The sequence below is a fragment of the Protomyctophum bolini genome (genome assembly GCF_963924005.1).
Source record: "Protomyctophum bolini genome assembly, chromosome: 4".
NCBI lineage: Eukaryota > Metazoa > Chordata > Actinopteri > Myctophiformes > Myctophidae > Protomyctophum > Protomyctophum bolini.
The window spans coordinates 33,678,334-33,703,554 of NC_137865.1; the positions used below are offsets into that span (position 1 = coordinate 33,678,334).

The following is a 25,221-nucleotide window of genomic DNA, read 5'->3' on the forward strand; positions in this document are numbered from 1 at the left end:
AAATGATCAATAGTTATTTTTATTGTCCTCTAGTATTGTAAGTTTTAAGAATTAATTTGTATACGCCCACACTACACAGCTTGTTTTGATTGCAGCCTAACAAGTCCGGATTCAAATACACAATGAAGCACAATTGCAAAAACATCTTGACAAAACCTTTCAGTGGGAGTCAGGCAGGTGTGTCGGTGCAGCAGTCCACTCGAAGTTGGCCTCCACCCCTTGCACTTTGTTCTGCATAGTCATCCGTAGAACATCTTCTATATTCTTTATCAAGTCCTCCAATACACAAGAAAGATCCATTCATTAAAACATAATGCGTACATAATAAGGACTACTATGTATTTTATTTCACTGCAAGTGGTTTGTTTTTCATTAACTGGTGAAATGTTTTCTTCTGTGAACAGAACATTCCAGCAGATCACACTCAACACAACACTGCCTAATCGAACATACAATACATTCTCATGATGTAGATGAAGGGAGTGATCGTTAGGGTCATTAAAGCGGTACCTTGAAATTAGTCTCTCCTTGCATTTTAGGGAATGATATTTCCTGATGAATGATGGACAGATTCCGAGCAAAGGTCATCAGGGCTCCCTGGAGATCCTTCGAGACGGTTCTATTAACGACACCCAGAACAAACGAGTTTACTAATGATTCCCTCGCAGCCAGCTAAACAAACACTTGCCCTGTTTATCAGGTGGCGGTGGTTAAATGAGAACCTTTTAGCTGACAGCATCCTCGAGTCTTTAGGGGGAGATGTGAGCAGAGCTTGATTTAACCGTTAGACCACTGTGTGAGCTAAAGGATTTGTGTGATAAATATCTTAAATAACCCTGTTGTTAAAGCCTGTTAGAGACATAAAAGATATTTACAAAGCTAGAGGTGGCAACATAATCCTCTAAAAGAGGAGTCTCTGTTATCAGCCGACAGTACTCTGGTAATTCTGTTGTCATTTTCCTACATGCCCATACAGGTACAAGGCACATCTTTGTTAGTCAGTACATACACATACAGAAGGATAGGAAGTATAGTACAGTGCACGCACATCCAAGTGTGCCAGCTGGTGCAGGACAGACAAACTGCATAAAACAGGGACGTGGTCTGGAGTATGGGGCAGTTGTTTTACAAAAAGCAGGGGCTGAAGCCCCCTTTGATGTCTATGTGTATACAGTACGTCCCTGGCATAAAATAAACATGAGGTCCGGTCCGCACACTGGCCAAATAAGCTCCACTGTATAGTGCAATTCAATGTTTCGATCACACACTGATCTTCATCAGGAATATTTGCTGATGAAGATCAGTGTGTGATCGAAATGTTGATTTGCAATAAACAGTGGCGCTTATTTAGCCAGCGTGCAGACCTTATTTGTATTTTAAGATATAGAAGGATACAATGGAAATATCTTCACAGGGTCTGCTTTGTTAGAAGCCATTTTCTATTCATAGGTATTGAATACAAGGGTAAATGGCACATGACCAGTGTAAAGGCAACGATGTGCACACAGCAGTACTTCCTTATTAGAAACTTAAACCCTTGGTCAAAGTCAACTAATTTGTTGACCAGGATTTCTCTCTCTACTTGGTCCGCCACTCCCCTACTTTACACCACATATATATATATTTTTTTGGGGCTTTTTTGCCTTTATTGATAGATATATAGTAGCTTGACAGGAAACGGGGAGAGAGATGGGGGGGAAGACACAGCAAAGTTTGTCGGGATTGGGACTCGAACCAACAGGCACAACACACTGCTGGATTACCAGCCACAGTGGCCTAGACAAGACAGTGGCCTTGTGGTTGGAGTGTCCGCCCTGAAACTGGGAGGTCGGGGTTCGATCGGGTCATATCAAAGACTGTAAAAATGGGACCCAATGCCTCCCTGCTTGGCACTCACCATCCTTGGGTTGGATTGGGGGTCAAATCAACGAATGATTCCCGAGCACGGCACACGCTGCGGCTCGCCACCCCAAGAGATGGGTCAAATTCGGAGAACAAATTTTACTGTGGTAAAGTGTGACTAATCATACGACTTTGACTAAGGTGCCTGGGCGGCTAAGCCGACCCAGGCCTACACCACATATCTTGACAAAAATGGACGATAAATATGTGCTATTGTCCAGAAGATTTACCTCCCAGAAAAGCTATACTATGTTTCAAGTGGTTAAACAAATGTGCCATTTCTTTCACTGTAAAAACATACAGTACTTACACCATTCCCAGACTGTATCTTTCACTGCTGTCATGAAGAGCAAAAACAGTGCCTTGCCTCTCCTGCAAAGAGAAGCAACAGTCACATGAACACTGTTAACAGAAATGTTTATCGTCATTTGACGTCAAATTTAAACAATCGTAATTATGTAAGACATCATTTATAAGGTGTTTTTTTCATAATTAGGCCAACAAGTTCATACTGAGTGTGGTTTACCTTCCAGTCAAATCCAATGCCATGAGCCTTGCACATGCTGAAAAACACATTATAGTGCACCATAGAGAGGTTAGTGTGAAGCAAGCTGCTCCCAATAACTGCATAGCGATTAGTCACAAGAGACTGTGGGACAAGAGAAAGGAAATAAAAGAAAACAGAGAGATTTAATAGCGTATATGAGTTCTGGTATTGCTGTGTTCCATTAGTTCTACCCGTGGCAAAATTGAATTCATTTTTATGTTGAATTATATTCCAGGCTAAGGCATAATTGCTGTCATGCATTCGGTGCCAACATGGCTGGAGAAGAGATGGTTGAACTCTGTACACATGTCCTTAGGGTCAGTGCTGAGTTTGGGGAGTATGTGTGATTAGTGAACATGATGAGTGTGGGGCACATGTGGTAAACTGTTGGGCCTCCCTTAATTAACTGCAGGGAGGAACAATTAACGTTTGGAAGACATGCCAAATACAAGATGCACTTAATTGTATGATGCCAATCAAAAGAACTAGGTACACTTTGGGGATCACACATTTTCTAATGTATGATAAGGTGAAAGAAAAAGAAAAAAGACGCACACACCAAGGACAATAACATAATACACTTCCCCATAGAAAATAAATACAATTTCATTCTCGAGTCTATGCTACAAGAAGCGTGTGTCAGAAAAGTAGAGAGGTTGATTACTTAAAGGTGGCAGGGCTCACAGGATCAAAATGTGCCTGGGCCACGGACACCTCGGGGAAAAGACTGACCACAGGGCTAAGCCCCCGTGGCTGTGAGCACAGGAGCTAGCTCATAACTCGCTATGATAGCCGCGTGTTTCCACTTGTCAAACACCGGACACTCACACTGCAATAAAAGTGTCCAGTGAGGATTTAATTGTGTTTGTAATATGCAGGGCACTAATGATGGCCACTGCTAAAGCCATTACCGCCACAGCGGCTGAAATGCTATGGTGAAAGCACCGTGCCGCCAACTAAATTAATGTTTGATAAAATAATACAAGTCATGGATTAACAAGCGTAAACTCAGGCATGCTGCTAATAAAGAAACGCTATTGTTTAAGCCCTGGCACCAGGTTGATGAGGTGTTCAAGCATGCATACACATGCATAATGAATATGGTATGAATTATTAATGTGTTGATTATTTAGCCTCATCTATCAAAATGATAATGAATTCAGCACCTAAACACCAATTGAGCTCAGTGCGTAATTACAGTATTTAGTTGTATTTAACAAAAATGTATAGCAAAACACTGATCAATCCTCATGATTGCTGGTGATATTGAAATAATCAGTTATGAATTCCCTTTCTGTTTCGGGCCCCTACCGTCTCAATCTGCTCTGCTGGAGGTTAAATATTACCTATATAAACAGTGGGGGGGGAAACAATAATACTATAAAATAGCATTCATTTTGTTGAAAACAAAAGAAGAGAGATTATTATATAAAAAAGAGAGATTAGATTAAAAATATATAATATAATAAAAGCAGGTATAAATTGCTACTTTGGTTGCTCTGTGGTGTGCAGATTTTTCTTTGATTGGCACTGGCACTTCTAAACGGCACGTGCTGCAGTCCAGTGTTCCACCAGTCATAAACAGCAGCATCTGGGTCATGGCCAACTGGTCACTGTATCTCAGGTCCAAGTCAATAGTCCACACCTACAGTACACACAGGACACATCCATGAACTGATTATCATACTGTACTGGTTTTCAACCCTTTTCATATCAAGTCCCATTATGTATTTAGCATTTGAGCCACGGACCTGATGACCATTAGACTCTCATGCAGAACCAAAACGCAATATTTTGTTATCATTGGATACGTTTTCGAAATCACCAGCACCCCCAGTCGCAATTTTCAGGAGCCGTCGCTGCCTGGAACCCCCTCAAGGACCACTGGTGGTCCCCGGACCACTGGTTGAACACCACTGCTGCACACTGCATTCATATGCTATACAGCAGTGGTTTTCAACCAGGTAATATACAACAGAGGCAATCATTTGCTTATTAGTTGATGACAAACATAGAACATCAAAGAATTTCACATAGAGTTCTAAAAGATGAATAGATACATTAAAGCCACTGAACGGTAAGTCCTTACGCAGCGGGGAAAGACAAATGTCATGATCAATTCCTGCTTTCCAGATTTAGGTATTACAGTTAGCTGTGAAATTACCAACACACAAACCAGCACCCTTTTTCCTACAGTAATGTCCAGTTTAAGTCTTCCAAGGACCAGCTTGTTTGGCTCATGTCTGGCGAGACGCTAACTTCAGATATGTATGGTAAATGGCATCATTATAAGTATATTAAGGGGGTCAGCTATGGTCACGGCCTTCTGCTTAAACAGGGCTAATTTTCCCGATAATAACGTAATAGCTATGCCCTCTCTTCAAAACGTGGCAAATAAATCACCAGTGAAGGAGTTGTTAATAACTAAGTGGCAGTTGGCTGCCTTCCTTTGCTGTTCCTATTTGTCAAAGTAAACGCTCCTGCCATTGAATGCAAATAGCTGCCTGCTTCATGAAGCCCACATTGGCTGCTGCTTTATCTCTACTAACGCATTGACATTTGACTGTAATATACCATACAGTAGCTGTCCTATATTGTATATTTCTTTGATTCAGTAGTAAAATATTTTGATGAGGAATAACATTTGTCTTTAACAGTAAAACTACAGTATGTGTTGATTTCCAAGGTTAACATTTTCAGGGGGTTAACATTAACTTTATAAAGGTATGCTTAAAAGCATTATTTGTAATTCATTTTAAGGCTTTAATATAATGATGGAAAATCATATTGTGTCGTTTATCATTCAATATTGTTTCATTAGCACTCTAGAGCTCTAGAGCTTTGCTATGATCTCCTTTCTCAGCACAAAAAGGCTGTTTGTGATTTAATGAAATCTTACTTTACTTGCAACTTTGTAGTAGGCCATGAAGTCTGCACATAATGTCTACCCTTTTCCAACCGGTTTAAAGAATTTGCCATGTTTTGCATTTTGTCTAAAATTTTAAGTCACAATTGCAATATTTTATAATTTAATAATTTATCAAAATATACACACTAAACCACATATAGAGGAAATAAATATAATGCAATACTGAAAATACTACAAACTAAGTCAATGCATGCACTGTGTGCATACATGACAACAGTTCAGCAGTACAGCCTGTCCTGTGGCTACTGCAGTATACCAATGGACAGAGATGAGTCTCTGTGTGTATCAGGTTAATACCTGAGTCTGGGTGACGGACAGACTCCACAGACCCTGACCCATTCACTACACTCACAAAAAAAATCAAACCCCCATGTCCCCATTGTCACACTTGACAAAGACGTGGGAAAAATAAGCCTGGATTGTACCTGTTTTCTATAGCCTTGCATTTTCATTAAAAAACCCTGATGCTGCAGCTGGGGCTCTGCTGCTCCACAATGTGAGGGAAGACTGCAAGGGCAAACATATGTGACCCACTTCCTCCCATCAAATAAAGTAGGCAGCTTTTAGCAACAGGTTTGAATGTAAATCGATGTTTAAATGCAGGCAGGTTTGCCCCTGTGGCTCTTCTCTGTCTGCGGCTCTGTGTGTAGGGAGATGGGGAAAGGCTTCAGACTTGACAATGTCTCCCGTTTCTATTAAAGCACATGCTTTTCAGCCTTAATTCTTAACAACGCGGCCCGATGAAATCCTGCACAATTCACCATGACCATTACAGCTCAGCTCATCTTTTTTGGGTTGTCACTTTCTAAGTGGTTAAAGAATGAGCAGTTTCTGTTCAAGTGCTAAATTTGATAAAAAGTATTTAAAACGCCACATACTGCAGGTTTGCAGTGGTCATATTTTACCTGTGAGTAAAGAGATAAAAGTACAGTTTAAAAATAAGATGAAATCAATATGAAATTAATCTTGAAATACCACAATTGCAACCATATGGTGTAATACAGGGACATGCAAACTGAAAATGTTTTTCGACAGGGTTTTTCTCACTCTAAATGACTGAAAGTATTGTTGCCCCGCCAAATGGAAATTTAGATCAATCACATAAATGTTAAGAGAGGAGACAAATTATTACAGTGGATTGCTTCACAGTCCATAACATACTACCCTCTAGTGGCAAAGGTGCTTCAGCCCTCAACTACTATGTTGACTCCAAATCCACTTCTGATTTGGGATCGATTAAAAGTGTCAAAATGCATGCTGCACCGACAAGAATTCTAATGGAAAGAAAATGTCAAGAAATGAAAATCCTACCATAAAATAAAAAGGTGCAAGTTTGTTTGTTGATGGTGGAAAAAGAAAAACCTAACAAAGGCTATTTAATGCCTTTATTCATACCCTGTAAAATGGCAAGGCTGTTTCAGTGGATTCACTACTGTATCGCATTTTCAGTATTTCATAGGCCATATTGTGAACAAAAGTATTTCATTTTACAGCTCTGGATCAATAAGGAGTCAATGCAGCCACATGCTAGGAGCGGAGGTTAAACCACCATAAAGCACTCTATTTCCAATATCATAAATCAGTGACAGTTTCAGCAGAACCAAACTCAATGACAAATAAGATGAGGTTTCCATATTTTCTTGTTTTACTAAGTAGATAAATATCAGGAGAGCCCTGCCGGTACTGTAACTAGACAGGGGTTAAACACTGTCAGCGCCTTCCTGAGAGGAGTCAGATCACTTTAGAATGACCTATTGTCTGAAAGACAGAGAGCTCCGAGTTTCTCAGCTTTCGTGGGGGTTAAAGGTCAAGCCTTAAATGGAGGAATCAGTGTATTGACACAATAAGACCTGACAGTTTATTAGATGGTCTTGTGAAACATTTGGCCCCATGCCCAGTGTTTGCCTTGCGTGTTTCACAGGTCCCCAGGGAGCCGTAGGGGAGGCATCTATCTACTCATGTGGATCCACTGGCCCAGCCTAAAAATTGATCCCTCGCACCGGCATGGTCGAATGGAGTGCTTTTGACACCACGCGTCGCCTCAGCTTGACCATATTTATCCTGATGGTTTAATTTAAAGGCTGTGTCGTGGCTAACCTTCTGCTCCAGGGTTCTGTGGTCCAGGAAGGTGGCCAGATCCAGGGAGATGTGGCCCACGATGAGACGCTGCAGGCAGGCCCGGCCCACGCGTGCGCAGATGGAGTGCAGGGAGTCTGGGCACACGGAGGTCTGGGGGACTACGGAGCCTACCGTCTCCAGCTGACCGGGGCCGTGGAGCTGGTCTCCGCAGGACAGCAGAGTTACCTCACCCCCAGGCTCCAGCAGCATGTCCACTGTCAGGCAGGTCACGCTGTCTGAGGGAGGGAAGGCCTCCACTACCCCGCCTGGACACAGAGACGGAGGAGATGGCAGAAATAAATGGATGCATGGCTGGATGGATGGGTAGAGTACCCGACTGAGGCAGAGGAGCTAAGGTTAGCCCTAAAAAAAACACCCACACCAACACAGCTCAGTAACTTTTCTTTTAAAATGTGGTAGTTCCTGCTTTTTAATAACCAGCTAAAGAAGAAATAATTCATTTGTCAGTTCACATTGGCAACATTACACTAAGAATAATGTCAAATTAGACTCGGCATATTCAAAATGGGGGAGTATTTCCCTGCAAATAGCATTCAGCGGCTGACAATAGGCATCTAACCTTGCCGGAGGAAGGTCTTGAGGAAGCAGGCCCAGTTGGGATAGCGGGAGGTTTTAGCGGGCTTGGCGTGACGGGCCAGCCACTCTGGGACCTCGTCTAGATATTTGAGCAGAACGGGCTCCTGCAATGAGGAAAGTGAAAACGTGTACATCAGGGGATCTACTGGATCCGAGTTAGAGGGAGATATAAGGGCACTAAACGCACAATTTGTTCATTCAATCACAGAAGAACGTGTCTGGGGGTACCGCTTCATTTTGTCGCATTACCATAGTATTCCCAGCATCAACTACGTTGCTGGAAATACCCATATACCACCCGGACGGCTCCGCTAACCTGGCTGTTATCCTTGAGACCTGATCGGTGGCAGCTTCAGTTTCTTTGTGAGCATCTGATGGACACTGCAAGAGGGTCCGCCTGTGAGTGACAGCCTATTATCAGAGGGCCTCAGGAGTCTAATGGCTTTAACTCACAGCCACGGAGACAGCACCTGCCCTCAATAACAACTCCCTCCACTGGGCGGCTGATGAATACCTAAGCTAACCCCCATCTATCTGGGGATCAATCAGGGGCCTGACTGGGATCGATATCACTCTTGTTTCTGTAACTAGGAAATGCCATAATGGTTTTGCCACTTAATTATGCTGTTAATTGCCAACTTTCAGTTTCAGTGGGTGTGTCTAAAAGCTGTTTGGCAATTTAACACAATGCACCCTTTTGTCTAACCTTGCTGTAAAGTAGTGAAAATTATTATTATTTAAATCATTTTGTCATGCAACTCTCTAACTCAGATGAATCTTGAAGCAAGACAGAAATCTATCGATCTTGAATTTTCATGCCTATGTACGCTGGATGAGGTGTTTAGATGAAAAGAGAAGAATTGATTCCTCGCTGTTCTGTTTAATTGCAAAGTACTAAGTGCTGTAATGTCCCCTGTTACAAGGGACATCATTTTGGCCACACAGTCATTTCTGTGAAACTAAGCTATGTGGGCTCGAAACATCACTCTGTATTCTGTGAAATAATAAATAACCAACAAAGGCTGTGAAACTGAGCCACCCATGGAGTAAAAAGACGAGTAGGTTCTAAATGCAAAAGACGGCTTTGTTCTTTTATCAACTCTATCTTAGAACGTCACTTTGTTTTGAGTATATTCTGTCTGGCTTCACTGGAGACAGAACTGGAGATTATGCTGTTGACATTCCAGTCATGTAGCAGCCATCATCATATTCAAGTACTGTAAGAGACGAGGTCAAACGCTACACAGTGATTCCCCCCTCCACAAGCCATAAAGCACACAATGGCGCGGCAAAAAGTGTAAGGGAACGGTTGCCATTTTCAACGGAAGAGCAAGCTCACCCCAAGACTTTGCCTATGCAGTTCACAGAAACAGCGGGACACAGGGAAAAGAAAGAGAGGTATTTTGCAATAAATTATTTGGACTTAAACTGCAAGCAGCACTTTGTGATAGGATTCAAGCTTTGCTTGGTGTCCACATAAAGCCAAGCAATCTGCCTATAAATAAAATGGATCTAGCCCTGCTTCTTTGATTGCCATTTGATCTCGCCATTACATTGCCAGAACAGCTAAGGACCGAAAGGACTCAAGGATCACCACCTTGTCATATCGCCACATTTATTTACATTCTGTCCAACTCTGCTTCTGCTTGAGGAACTGGGTATGACTTAATTCTCCAAACAAAACATGACTACCGGTAATTCAAAAGAGTACAAATGAAACATGAGGTTTGCTTTCACTGCCACCACTTTTCAATATAATGACAGAAGCAAAACAGCCACTACAAATCATTGGCATGGTTAGAATAAAATAAAATAAACACACACACATGCATATGCACGCACGCACGCACGCATGCACTCTTCCCAGAGGCGGGCCACAGCAAAATGGTTTTAGGGATTAATTATGCTCATGCAGAACAGTAGATATCGGAAGTCTTTCTGTCCCAACAGAGAGACAGCACACCACTTAGACAAGAACATCTGTAAAAAAGTGCCTCCTTTCTTTAGTGTCGGTGATTATGAAATGAGCCATTTCTTTGACAAACCTAACCTAAATAAGGTGTTGCTCAAGATCTGTTTTCACACAGCATGGCAGAAAAAAGAAATACTCCATCTGTTGACGCTATTAGGTGTCATTTTTACCCTCTTGTGCCTAATGATCCATATGCAAGCTGTGTGTTTGAGTGCTTAAGTGTGTGTATGGCCCCCTTCAGGCATTGTGTATGTGCAGATCTACACCTCTTTAACCTCTCACTCGCTCTGTGTAAACGCTGAAAGAGGCCTGGGGGCTTACCGCACTAATACCGCAGGCTGGAACATTATGCCAGCGGCCTCGGCTGCCGCAACATTTGGAGCTATAGCGCCCTATTCTCTAGACCTCCACGGAAGCCGCTATAGTGTGGATGGGACTATAGTCCAGCCCCTCCTCCCAAATCCTCCAGCCTTTCTTTACCGTTGCCTGAAGGGATCAGAGGTTGGGATCAGAAGAGGGATCAAGTATTATTCTAAAGGACGACACAGTCAAATCCTTAATGTTAATTTACCCAAATGGAGCCGTAAGGGTTTCTATACACACAGAGTTAAATTAACAAGAGGATTTTACTGTGCATAGGGTTTTCTCTGTCTGCCTCTCTGTTTGTTTAGATAGACAGCTCTTCACACTGAGTCGCACAGAACAGGCAATAATTAAACAATAACGCACAGTCCACTTACACTAATGTGGAGGTTACTCTCCATCCCCGTCCTCATTGGTGTGGATGTGTGGAACATGCTAGCGAGTTGCTTAATGTATCAAAAGAAAGTGTGGCTTAATCTATACTTAGAACTGTTAAATAATTAATTAGTATTTGAAGTACTTTATTTAATAGTTTGAGTCTTCTGAATAATTAATAGAACTGCAGTCATTTTAACAGCTTCGCCTACTGTATCTACAACTACAATCATTAAGCTTAAAATGCTCACAAATATTTAAGATTGTGAATATCTATCGCATTTGCCAGCATTCATTGCTATCGCAATTAGGTCAACAGTGTTTTTCAGCCAAGTGGCTCCATAATGAGTGCTATATCTCAAAATATACGGCTAGACTTAAACATCCATCTACACTTGCCGCTGTGAGGATATGACAGCAACAAGATGCATTGATATAAAATATTCATATGTTTGACTTTACCAACAATTTAATGTACTGTAGCTCTATGGGTCAAATGTTCTATGCATTGTGTACTCCACAGAGCTCATAAAGTTTAAATAGCCAGCTGGAATCTGCACAAAGAAGGGTGGTATAATAAATTTGAGGGAAACGACAGTAATGCTAAAAAACAAAACAAAAAAAAAACACACCAAAAGCACACTCCCCATCCTGTGAGGATCACAGGATGTGGGCTTGCCTTTGATTAAAAGAGCAAGGTGTAGAATAAAGGCCAGTTAAAGTGTTGTGTCCATATGGCCCAGGAGCCCTGAGGCTGTGGGCCTACGCTGGGGGCCTCGGCACTCTTCCCTCTCCATGGGACCCCAGCTGGTGAAACAAACCACATTTACTCTCCCGCGCTGCTTCAGCCACCATTATGGACCTTGGCTGTGGCTCAGCCGCGCTCTGCCATAATTAACAGCACCGATGCCACGACAATTACAGCCCTGCACTGCACATACACTACGAATTAAAGAAGAAGTTAATAGGAGGGAGGCATGACGAGCCCCTAAGAACCTTGAGATGGCTGCCGTTCTTTGGAATAAAATAAAAGGTAAATGCAAAATGCTCCAAGCCCACAATGATTAGCCTGTAATTAGTTTACACAAAGCTCTCTGTTAAATGGCAAAATGCGGTAATTAACACATGACAGAAAATCAAAGGCTACTTTGTAAGTATATGAGAAATAAGCGCCAGGGGCTCACAAGCAGTGTATAAAATGAACACTTGACTTTACTAACTATTAATGACATTCATTTAGACTGAGATAGGTTTCTGTGTAAATTTGAATACATGTTTCACTAACTAATGTGTCCGTTTAAAATGAATCGTCCCTATGAAATGAAATAGATTAACCTGCAGAGTGATAAGGGTAGAGATAGATGCATGCATAATAATCAATTGTGAGTTAAAGTCATAAGTGTAACTGGAATCTCAATCTGCCTGTGTATTAGTAAAAGTTAACACCTTAAGATGTCAGCCCGGCTGCTAATGTCTGGGCACCTAGGCAGCATTAGCAGCCTACAGTAGGTGCCCAGACAGCGTGTCGCCAGTTCGACTCACGATCCCGGAGACCTTTGCTGCATGTCATTGCCAATCTCTCTCTCCCCATGTTCCTGTCAGACTACTGCATGTATCAATAAAGAAAGACAGAGAAAAGCTCAAAAATATATTCAGAAAAGGAAAAAGTGCGTTAAGACAACACCTAAAACTTCCAATTCTGCTTGTTTTGTCATAAACATAAAACAAATATTGGTATTGGTGAAGGGAAAACTACTATTAGCACAAGTCACATTGCAAAAGTGTATTGGCAAATGTTAAAAATACATTCATTTCAAATCATAGCATGCCATAGACTGAGACCTCAGTCTCAGTGGCGTTTTCTAAACAGGCATACAGCAATTGACACAGATTTCTCTATGAGCTGGCATCTTGGCTTGAGTGTTAATGGTCAGTGCCAAGGTGAGTGAGCGGATTAATACGTCATTTTCTACACATTAGCACAAACTACTGATTGTGGTTGAATCTCCATCCTTGATTGAATGCCAGGAGGCTCAGGGGACGATGCTAAAAATATTGTACCAAAGGGACCACTGCCGGGAGTGGGACTATTATGTTAAGGTACTTTGCTCTGAGCTGAATGATGGTTGACACTCTGACCCCGTCCTGACCTGTACTGTGTTTCACCCATTGACAGGCACACCAATGGCCTGACCTATTTGTGAGCCGCCTAGCCTTTAGTTGGGTCTCCTGCAGCCAGAAGGGCAAACCGCATTTTAATAACCAAAATGTTATTATAAGAGTCTAAATTTAAATGGCCGGTGATTTCTCATGGGTCTTAATATAATAATAGCACTTGTGCAAAAGCAGAATCTACAAAGCACTTCAGATGTAGCGATAAAAACAAGGCATAATCATAAAAAAACAAACAAAAAAAACATAAATTTAAGGAGGAGATATAAAGAGAACAAATTCAGAAAAAGAAAGAGCATAAAAACAACACAAGGAAAAGGCATGCACATTAACATTACATAAAAGCGAGTCATTGTAGAAAATATATTTTAAGTGAACGTGCATCTGACAGATTTTGACACTGAGTGAATGATTTCTTTCCATTTCCCCCGCCTTTGTCTTTTTTATGGGGAGTGGGGGTCAGAGGTTGAACCATACCTGAGCCCATGCTGTGCTCCATAGCTCAGGACCGTGACGCTGGAACTCCCGCATGGCCCAGCCATGGCAGCCGAGCTGACACGCATCACAGTATGCCGTGCCGCGGCCTCCTGACTCACTGTCCATCTTGAAAAGCCAGCGCCGCACCTCCATGTTCTGAGTCATCAGCCGGGCCAGTGTTTCGTGGAGCTGCATCGGAGAGACAAGACATGCAAGTTAGTGACTACAAACGACCGGTGACTCTTTAAGACAGTGGTTTTCAACCAGTGGTCCGGGGACCACTAGTGGTCCTTGAGGGGGCTCCAGGTGGTCCCCAAAATGATGGAGTTATAGATCTAAAAAATAAAAAATAATCCATTTGTCCATTTGGTTTCATTTTACACTCTCAAGAGTTAAGTTATTGTTAAACATCTGCATTAATACTTGATTTACAAGAAGTCTACACAATTAGAGAAAGTACAATTGTTATTTTGATCAACGTTTGCCTGTCATCTATCCTAATGGTACCCACATCAATATAGCATGGAATTGTGGCTCAAATACCGAATTAATAATGGGCCTTGACATGAAAAGGCTTGAAAACCACTGCTTTAAGAACCCCCCCCCCAACCAGGAAGACTTCATCCTGTGACAGAGTTTGCATTTGTGTGCACGTGTGTAAATGGTTTTTTTTGTTCTCCCACCTGGTTAAGCGTGTAGATGTCTCCCTGTCCAGGGGGAACGGGGACCTGCGCCCCGGTGAAGATTCGTCTCCCTCCAGATTTGGTGCCATAGAGCTGGGCTACGGCCGGCTCCGGTCCCAGGATCGGCACCCCGAGCTCGTCGGCCACAGCCAGGTCATCCGCATGGGCCACTCCGCCCACGATGTAGGCCTGCTTGCCCTGGATCAGGTTATTGATCCGCCGCAGGGTGCGTGGGCTGTACTTTAACAGTGTAGACAGGCACATGTTGTGCGTCTGAGGAAAGAAGAACGGAGCAAGAGCGGCAAGAGAAAGAGAGGAAGAAGAATGCTCACTGCTGTAGCTTGGAATTCTCTGCATCTCTTCCAACGGTCCCTTGACCTGATTTATCACTATGTATACACAACAGATCTATTATTGTAATAGCCGGCGGGGTTTTGACCTCTCCTGTATTGCAGCAGGTTGAATTGATAAAAAAGCTGCCGGGTGGGAGGCCTCTCCAATCCTTCACATCTTTAATGTGTGCTAGCAATGAGCTCCTTGGGAATACAACTAATTACTTCACATCTGTATTTATTTGATCCACATGGAATTATCCCTTCTGTCACTGGCAGAATGCGCTGCCAGCCATGGGTAGCAGTGATTCATCTCAGCAACATGTCTGGCATGGTTTAACAACAAAACAGCAGGAGAATCAATAGGGATATATGAAGTAGTCTGTGACGCGTTGTACATTTAATCTAGTGAAGAAGGGAAAAAAAGTAGTAAGCCTTAATTGAATGGTATGGAAAAATGTTTGATGAAACGATAGAATCTGCAAGAATGCAGCGGTCAAACTAAAGAGCAAGTCAATAAAATTAATTAAAATGCATTTTAATTATTCATTTGGCATTTAGCTATAAACTGAGATATATCTTAACCATTTTTTAAATCACTAATCATCATTACAGATCATTTACATTGACATTTTCCTTGACCTATTTTAGAAAAAAAGCAATGAGAGAAGGACAAATATTGAAATAGATGAAACAATGCAACTATGACAGCAGCACGCCTCTGACAATCTCCTACACTACCCTCTACAGGCCACTACTCATATTACACACAGACTCAGAGCAATCTACAAACATACTGCAATTTTCGTTTTGTATTCATTAATGCAATTTAGTAAATAAATAATGTTGAGTTCATGTCCTTACCGGGAACCATTCTACAGCGTCGGGTGTGATGATGATAAAGTGTTGAGCTGGGCTTGTCTCTGTGGTCCCGCCGTGATGTTTCAGAAGGTTGCCGTAATATCGATGCATGTCTTCCCCAAGAGGCCGTGGAGAAATGTAGATTACCTCCACGTTCTCGTCTGAATACAATAGCACACACATACAGTAGCAGAGCATCAGATGTTATGGATTGAAATTGATGTTATTGATATCGTGTTGTCAATTAGATTATTAGTTTAATTATTGGAAGGAAGGGGCAACAAGCAACACAGGTGCTGAGCAAGCACCTTACGCACCAACTTCGGTTCACTTAAGACTAGACGGGAATGCAGAACACGGTGTGTGTGTGTGTGTGTGTGTGTTCCTACCTCTGACCTCACACAGTCTGCAAATCTGTATGTTCTGGAGGATGTCGAAGCCCCTGAGTTTTAAGCGCTGACTCTGGGAGTAGCCTGGCACAGAGAACAGGGTCACCAGCTTGCACAAAAAAACACTCCTTTCATCTCTAAGTGGCTTCATGTTGAAAGACCTGGAGCTTTGTAAAGCTATCCTCTGGTGTGTTTTCTACGGGGAAACCCAGGTAGACTTGGGCTGTGGGTGTGGTGGTGGGTGGGGGAAACCAATCATGCGCTACTGCAATTAGGTGATTAATTCAGGTTAATAACAGTATGTGTGCTCTCGGAGCCCTGCTGAGCCATGTCCAGCCGCCACACAGCAACATCCAGGATCTCACTAGCGTGTCTGTCTGGATTTCTGCCTGAGAGAGAATCCTCAAATGAATCAAGGTAATTAAATGATTGGATTCATGCTAATTAACAACAATGGGGTTCAACTTTCTAATTATCCTTGCTCACACAGCACTCTCCATAGCCACCCCAAGTGCAAATAAAGCATTCCATCTGCTGGTAATTAGGCTTAATAATTTTAGACAATCACTCAATGATTTACAATGCACATGCATGATTACTGTCTAAATATTAGCTCCTTGTTGAAATTGGAACACGAAGGGATCAGACTCAGAGCTTACACTGCATGTTTAGCGCGATCACGGAGGCGGTCTCGTTCAATTTCTTCTTCTTTTTTTTTGATCAGCACTTAAGTCCCTTGTGCCCCCTTGAAAATATTCTGACATAATGGCTTTTCATTTGCTTAATCTGCAAATTAAATGGAAATTGAGTCTAAATTGTTCAGCTCCCTGGCATGTGGACTGTCATCATCTTTGTGAGTGCTTTCCTGCAGAGAGCCATTTGAACAAGACCTCCACAAGGCGCTGCAGACTGGGACAGCAGAGTGGCGGCCGGCGGGGCTGACTGCTGCTAGATCAGACACGTGTGTGTGTGTGTGTGTGTGTTGGGCAGAGACGAGAGAGCTACCTAATGATGGGATGTGGATAATGGTCCTTTTGGAGGACTGGATGTGTTTCCAGTTGGTTGCCAGATGCTAGGGATGGAGGAGAGGAGTGATACATACATGCGTACACACGTACACGTACACGTACACACACACACACACACACACACACACACACACACACACACACACACACACACACACACACACACACACACACACACACACACACACACACACACACACACACACACACACACACACATCACACAAAAATCATCACATGAGTGCACAGCACAAATACATCAAGCCAGTCCCTCTCTGGGCCTAACGGAATCAAACCAAGCATAAAATACCACCTTAATTAAATTAAGCGCTTACTTAGAAACATCTTCTCCCAATTAATTCAATCAGCAAGGTACATGATGCTACTGCCAAGGGAAGATTAGGGGGCTTAATTAACAGGGTATGAATGTTTAAAGGGTGAGAACATACATTTAGTGCATGTATACACACAGAGTGATGGTAAAAGTAAATGAACTCGTAGGCAGTTTAGGCACTAATTAAAACGCTGTCTATGTTCACCAGGATGTTACAACCAAGATGACAGCATAGACATGACATCTGCACAGACTGGAAAGAAAGATATTACACCATGGTGTATCTAGCAAGATTGCGTGTCTGTCACGCCACTCTGTTGAAGAACTAATCGAAAGCATTCATTTCATTTGTCTAATTTAATTTGATGTAGACGTCATTAAAGCATGCAGAGTATGTCAACAATGTGGACCGTAACGTTATACCACTGAAATTGATTTCACGAGTGTTGACATACGAGATAAAGAGAATAAGAGAAAGTGATTAAATTAGATGATGTATTGGTATGAGGCTTGGCACGGCTTTGAATTATAGCACCCTCACCTGGACTCGGCTCCGGTGATTTTCCAGCTGTCTGAAGCGTCGGGCCTGCAGGGCCTCCCTGACACGGCACATCTGAGCACGCATCAGCCAGGACGTGGCGATGGTCACTGCCGCCCACTTGCGCCGGCGGTGGCGCACAAAGGCCGCCCGCGCGATGTAGCGCCGCCAGCAGGACTGGATGAGGATGGAGGCTGCCTCGACGCCTCCCTCCCCCTTGTAGCGGCGACCGAGCTGTCGCACCAGCTGCAACACCTCCTCCATGTTCTCCAGCACCGACAGCAGGTCCGTCGCCAGAGGAGTCCTTCTCCAACGTCCAGAGCCAATGTCGCTGCCCCGGCCGAAGACCGCTAGCCGCTCACCGCTCACCCTGGCCAGAGGAATGGCAAACTCCCTGAGCAGCTTCTCCAGGGTTTCAAGAGGGTATATCATGCTGTCCCAGCACGTTTGATAGTGCTGTTTGAAGTGGCAGAAATCGGCAGCTGAGGGATCAATCCGCCCCTTCGTGATGATGAAGGGGAGTTCGCTTTTGGCAACGGGGACTAAAGCAGAGACGTCCTGTTGAAGACAGAGAGCAGAATGTGAGGTACAGCCACTGTGAAGTCAGTCTTAACTACAGCTATTAGGATTTCACCAACTCATTATATTTAGCCCTGGACCAAAGAGTTCCCACCATTAGCACACTTTTGTTTTTAACTTAGCATTCAGTTGAGTGTTTATACCTGAGGATTTTCAAGGGTGAAGCACTTGGCGACTTGCTTCACATTGGTGTGGCCTGAACTCCTAGAGGCCGCCGAGGGAGGGGGCGTGGGTGCATTGGCGGTCCAGGTGGGCGTGCATTCTCTGCCAGCTCTCTCTTGGGTGGGTCCGGGCTCCTTCCCCCATGTCAGCCGCTTGTGACACCTGGACCTCCCGCCTGTCAGGCCTGAAGACACAAACATACAAACGCAACTGTACTCTATTGCTGGCTGTGTTTAATCGGGTGCAGCCAGCCATCACTGTCAAATCTGACTGGCAGCTGTCCCCACATCTTTAACTACCGATGACTCGCAATGAGGGATTTGAACCAAAACTCTTTCAAACAATGACCGAGTGACTGCAAATGATTATATTGGCTTGACTCTCACAATTCTGGAGCAGGAGAGGCGATGTATAATCACCAATGTTGTTCCAATAAGCTCCAACACAATGCTTGATTGCCACAGAGGCAGGGCTATTGTTATCGAGTTCCCATGCCAAGCTTCCTAAATTCAGGAACTGTTCCGAGGAGAGATGCAGCCTTTTCTTCATGCTCATCCAAGCATGAACAATGTTCTTAATGACCTGGTAATTGAAAGTCATTCATGTGGACCAACTCAATCCCCTCATAATAATATTTTTATTTTATGTTAAAAGTGACATGAGAATTATATGCGACCGAAGAAGCAGGTGCAATCTGTGGTAAGTCCCAGAAGATGGACTCACCCATCTTGGAAGAACAGAGCTCTTCTCTATGGTGAAGAGAAGCTGACTTGTGCTGTATGAAAGTCTGAAGCAAACACACATCTACTGCTGATGAGGGACAGTCCGTCTCCAACAGACTTGAGATGTCTGTGATACAGAAGAAATATGAGAACCATATTATACATATTTTTGTATGTAAATGCTACAGTATACAGTAAAATAGAAATAGGCCTAAAATGTGGCTATAGTAAATTATAACTATAATCAAGAATACATTTAAACCAAAGAAAGAAGAAATGTGTGTGTGTGTGTGTGTGTGTGTGTGTGTGTGCGCGCGTGCAGTGAATTCTCTAGAATGAGACTTAAATCTAGTATTAATACAATAGTGCATTTCTGGATTTGCTTGGCCTTGACAAATGTACATTTAAGAGGCCCCCGTCCCTGGAACATGCACACCTACTGAAACCATGTTTCCTCTTCTCCAATTCCCTCTCCTAATGTCAGTCTCAATTAAGGAAAATTACAGAGGGACCTGCACTGTACCACCTAATGTGGAGCTATAGTCAAAACTACTGTACAGTCACAACACAATTATAATATTGTGCTGAGTGTAGTAATTTGATTATGATCAAACAGACAAAAATAAATTTGAATTGACAAAAAAGGCCGCCTCCCCAACACAATTATAATATTGTGCTGAGTGTAGTAATTTGATTATGATCAAACAGACAAAAATAAATTTGAATTGACTACATTCATACAGCCATTTTGTTCGTACTCAATAGTTCGGGTAAAACGTGTGAAACAGAGGTGGTATAATTGGTGATCACCTGCTCTCACGTCTTCTTCAGCCTTTGTCGGGTAGAGGGGATGGCGACATGCTCCAGCCACTGCAGATATGTTGTTGCTCACTGTGGTGCCTGTGGTTATTCTGTGATGTGGAACCTAATCAGTAAGGAGTCAACCGATCAAATTTGAATAAATACAGAAACAAAAATAACAAGGAGAAAAAATACACACACACACAGTGCAAAAACTGTCAGAAAAAATGATTGAGTGACAAAACTCATTGAGAAATCAGGTACACAACTAAGAAAATACCTGCACATGCCGAAACCCCCTCTCCCCTCTTTTAAATGGTAAATGGTGCGCTTTACATAGATTGTGCATTCACCCATTCACACACATTCATACGCAAGGCACCAACCTGCATATCGGGAGCAATTAGGGGTTCAACTAACTCTGGGGGAGCCCAGGATCGAACTGGGAACCTCACGGTTCCCATCCAGCTGCTCTACCGGTCACTTTACCTCAGAGCCCCTTTTCCTCTCTCTGTGTTGTTGGCAATCACCATTACTGTATATGGAAAGGTCATGTCAATTGCAACAGAAACCGAAAAGACAAACAGAAAAGGCAGATATCCATATATGGGCATAAGTGCATGCCCATCACAGATGGAAAACCTTGAACGCATACTTAATTTTATTACTCTACAGTGTCTATTTTTTAAAGTGGTGCAACCACTTCATTAAGGAGCTATGTGTGTCTGCCCCTGGCTGGGTCCGTGGGTCCCTGGCTGGGTCTGTCCGAGCACGGAAATAGCGTTTTCACAACCAAGTGTCACTGTTGCGCAGCCTAACACACACAGATATTAACTGTATATATGATGATTTTGGGTGTGACAGTACAGGGACCCCCTGGGGACCCCCACACGGTAACTGTCATTTCTCGACCGTTTCAGACGCGGAGCGGCTTGCCGGAACCAGGCCGGCACCCTGGGTGTGTTCATGTGGGGCTAGAAGTTCCGGGGACCCCCTGGGGACCGCCACACAGAGTTGCACCACTTACTTCACACGGGTGTGATTTTAAATGTATTTTGACGTATTTCTATCTTGTATAATAAAAGTAAGCAACCAAGATATGACTTTTGGCCCTAATGGTAATTTCCAGAAGGCTGATAGCTACTTATACAGTACCAAAAAAGCAGTTGTCAACATTTAAGCCAAACCTGGCCCGGCCTCATCAAAGGAAATTCAAGTTTGAGAGCTTGTTCAATCTGAATACTATTTGCTTCGGGTCAGTAACTAGATTTTCTTCAAGACAGAACTTTGCAAAAGTCTAGGAAAGCGACCATCCATTAATCAGACCAGTGGCAGCTTGTTGATGTCAGGAAATATGACTTTCTGGCAGAATAAGTGAGAAAGGGAGGGAGGGGTTATTGTATGATTACAACCAACAGACTTTCTGAATTCATTAAGGAACGGGGAGCTATAGCTCAGGAATTGACAAACTTGTAAACTGGCCAAAAACCCACTTCCTGCAGCAATTAATCACAAGTTGGCAAAGCTTACAGGTTACAAAAAAACATGAAAAAAGAAAAATATTAATTATTTTCTTATCAACATGGAAGGTGTAGAGTTTGAAAACACACTATTGGGGGGGGGGGGGGGGGGGCAACCGATCCAACAATAGAATAGATAATTGAAAAAACCTGCTGGACTTTGTTTGCAGCCTTTAACAAAATAGTTTCCTCTCAGACTGATGGCTTCAAGCATCTGACTGGTCTGAAGATACACATGAAGTCAATGCCGCTGGTCCTCTGAATATGTCACCTGATGTCCACCTGCTTGTTTCTCCTCAGACCACTGAGCTCTCTGACAGACCACAGGTAGCAGCCAGGTGCTGAGAGAACCTCCCCTCAAAGGCACACATCTGTTTTCAGATGGGGCTAGGGAGGGGGGCACCTTTTGTAAAATTGCTAAAATGCAAAAGCTGTTCCCCTGGCATGAGTGAGGAGCGGAGAAGAGCTGGCCTGAGTTTACGGGAGGAGGAAACCGGCAGAGAGCCAGTGGTTAGCAGTTGGGTAAGCCACGGCTGTCTTATTGGCATGCTGGAGCAGGTACCCACTTCTGTCCAGAGACAGCTGTAAACCAGTAGCCCATAGCACAGCAATCAGGCACCCGTTTCCTTAGAAGAATGCTGATGTGTTGCAATCTGCCGCTTTACGCTTCTTGCAGCCAGCACTTCCATCCTCTCCTGTATCAGAGTGACAGTCTTGGCCTCTATTCCTCATGACAAGCATGGCATAGAAGCACCGGGAGAGGGAAAAAAGGCATTGGAGAGGGAAGTGTGCAAAGTATGTCTGAAACTAATGGCGACCTTTGCAAAGATTAATTTGTTTACTGTGATGGGTATGGGCTGTCATCACTAAGCCAAGTGACCTTTGTGTCACTGTCTGTCTGTTCATGGAGACTTGAGTCATCTATTAATACAGAGCGATCCCATCACTCTTCACTCCAGCATAAAGTGTCTTGTGCAATAACAGGCACAGAAGCAGCAATGTCGAATTCATCTCAGTTAGCTGCAAGAATTCTCTCATAATGCCTCCTAATCAAAACCTCCCTAGAACAGTGGTGCTGTATGCTACAATTGATATCAATAAAAGCTCAGGACACAGGGGATCAATATCTCATGGTATAATGAAAAAATGAGAAGCACTGATTGAGTGAATAATAGGTGAATTACACACACACACACACACACACACAGCTGTACATTATAAAGCAGTTACTGGTGACAGCTAAACACCTCATAACCCTGGTAGGCCTCAGCTCCCCAAAACATAGCTGAGCTTGCAGTAAAATGTTCACCTCATCAAGCCTTGATAGCAAATGGATCTCATTTAATTTGGTGAATGAAGGAGGTCAACAGTATTGGTTCCATTTCACGCATCCATAGAAGAATCACATACATCATAACTGTCTTGTTCACTACTCCATCTGCCAGATCCTAGGCAAACTGCAGCGTCTCTTCTGGCAACTGGAGAGAATAATCAATTGCTGCTTCCCTTCCATTGAGGGTCTGTGTGACTCCAGGACAGGTTCAGATTCAGAATCAGGACAGACCTGGGTCAGCATTCAAATGCATATCATTCCTAGCTTTTTTCTTTTAATTTTTTTTTACCTGACCTACTACCGTACTCTACGTGGCGGCAGTGGCTCAAGGGGAGAGTGACCGGAAGGCAACTGCAAGTTTCCCAGTTTGAACCTGGGCTCCCCCAGAGTTAGTGTCGAAGTGTCCTAGAACAAGACTCTGAACCCCTACATGCTCCCGATGTGCAGGTTGGTGCCTTGCATGGTTTCCTCTGGCATCGGTGTGTGAATGTGTGTGTGAATGGGTGAATGTAATGCACAGTCTCTAGTATAAAGCGCCTTGGATAAAGGTGCTATATAAATGCACCATTTACCACTACTGTATGTAGGTTTCTATGCAATTCAACAGTTGTTCATTATATAATTTAGGCATTTAGCAGACGCTTTTAATCCGATTTTAAGCGATTTACAATCAGCAAGGTACACACGGTAATCAAATGCATAGAAATAGTAATCTAGGATCATGGCTAAACCAAGTACCTATCATCAGTCTAACAGTAGAATATATAAACAAGAAGAATCACACTTGTGTGTGAAGTGAGCAAACATAGACTTGGCTGTCACATGGCATCATTACGAGTGGGGCCCTCTTTTTGGGGGGCGCATGAATAATGTCTATGGACATTAAAAGTCCATAGACCTGTTTGCCACATGACGTCATCATGTCTGAAAGCCAGATGTTGGAGGCCCTCTAATCTTCACATTATCAGATTAGCATCAAATTGGAGGCCCCAATACGTCACTGTCTTTAAAGGCATCCCGAGTGGGAACAGGTATCATATTTACTTATTCTTCTGAACACCTCTCGCCATGTGCGTGCTACTCAACAGAATTAAAGCTGAACTTGACTTGAACTGATGCCCGATTTGTAATTATGATGTGTTTTACAGACTCAAACTTTTAGTACAATTAGTGGCATGTATTTTGACAGTTTTGGCTGCACAAAACATACTGGAAGGAAAAGTTAGTAGCCTAAAATGTATGGTGTAAATACTCTTATGACCCCTATCTGTAGCAAAAGGTTACAGATTACTCACTGTATTTACACTCCTTCTGTGCACATCAGGGAGTGGAATCCCAAACTTTTCCTGCATTAGTGCTCTGTTCTTTGGGTGCCCAGGATTACACAACAAACGCATCACAAATGCTGATTTGTGCTGAAGGAGACAGAAAGAACAGCGATGGAAAAATAACAATGTGATCACGTTTAGAGTTGAAAATACATAGATGACCTTTCGCAATAGCAATGTCAAAATGAATAACATTAATTAAAAAAGAAATACAATCATCTTTATCTAGGCCTACCTTTTCGCCAGGTGAGGGTCTTGCAGGGTCCACTGTTTGATGGCGGATGGCTGGAAAACTCTCCAAAGTTGGCTTCCTGTAGGAAAGAAACAATTCCCATCACCAAAATGTTTTTCATGTTGGTGCTGGTTAAAGCATGGAATATGGGCTGGGCTCTGCTTAGCTTACCATTTGGGAATCGGTAATGTCTTCTTCTGTAAGTCTTCAATGCAAGGAAGAATTAGCAACTGCTTGTTCACTGTTTTCAGATACTCTTCTGCACGTTTCTAGACAGACATACGAAGATAGAGAATAACATTCCACAACTTCCACTTCCTCACACCAGTCAATACTTTAAGATATAACCACACCTTGATCACACTTTCTGTCCTGCAGATGGCAGTATCTAGCGCTTGAATGTCCAATGTTTCTCCTCCACCACTGATAGTGTGCCTCAGCTGTCTCAAGTCATCTTGGACCTGCAAGACACATTATACAAATTCTGGATAATTTAATTTAGCTAAAACACACACACACACACACACACACACACACACACACACACACACACACACACACACACACACACACATGTAGCACATTTCAATCTGTGTTCATAAAAGTTATTATAATATTGCATTTAAGTTATTTTAACATATCAGTTGGGCTGTTTTTTCAGATTAAAAGCTAGAGCTAAACTAAAACAATCAGGATGGTGTTCTTTTTGCAGGTGATTAGTAATTAAGGTAAGTATTGGTCATTTTATTTAAACGGTTAATTAATGATTAATGAACAAATTACCTGAATTAAAACTTTTCCAACTTCATCTTCGTATTGAAGTGCTTCAGACATTTTTGTGAAACCTCTATTCAAATAAGTATCAGAATGTCACGATCAATACATTTGGTAGCACGTATGGCGTAGTACGTAGTAGGCTCACAATCC

The 25,221-nt window shown here is 42.9% G+C and overlaps 1 protein-coding gene across 1 annotated transcript; it reads right to left on the minus strand.

Annotated features, from left to right (window-relative positions):
• Positions 1-159: 159 nt before the first annotated feature.
• On the minus strand, positions 160-25,128 carry iqch (IQ motif containing H; the record flags this gene model as incomplete). The annotated part of the gene is made up of 21 exons (XM_080762183.1): positions 160-276; positions 511-619; positions 2,213-2,274; positions 2,429-2,551; positions 3,939-4,094; positions 7,476-7,762; positions 8,077-8,197; positions 13,453-13,641; positions 14,136-14,408; positions 15,332-15,489; positions 15,718-15,801; positions 16,723-16,789; positions 17,621-18,175; positions 18,340-18,542; positions 19,082-19,207; positions 19,891-20,005; positions 24,030-24,149; positions 24,298-24,373; positions 24,466-24,563; positions 24,648-24,755; positions 25,078-25,128. The coding sequence occupies 21 exons, from the start codon at positions 25,126-25,128 to the stop codon at positions 160-162; spliced, it is 3,198 nt and encodes a 1,065-aa protein (XP_080618309.1).
• Between the last annotated feature and the right edge of the window lie 93 nt (positions 25,129-25,221).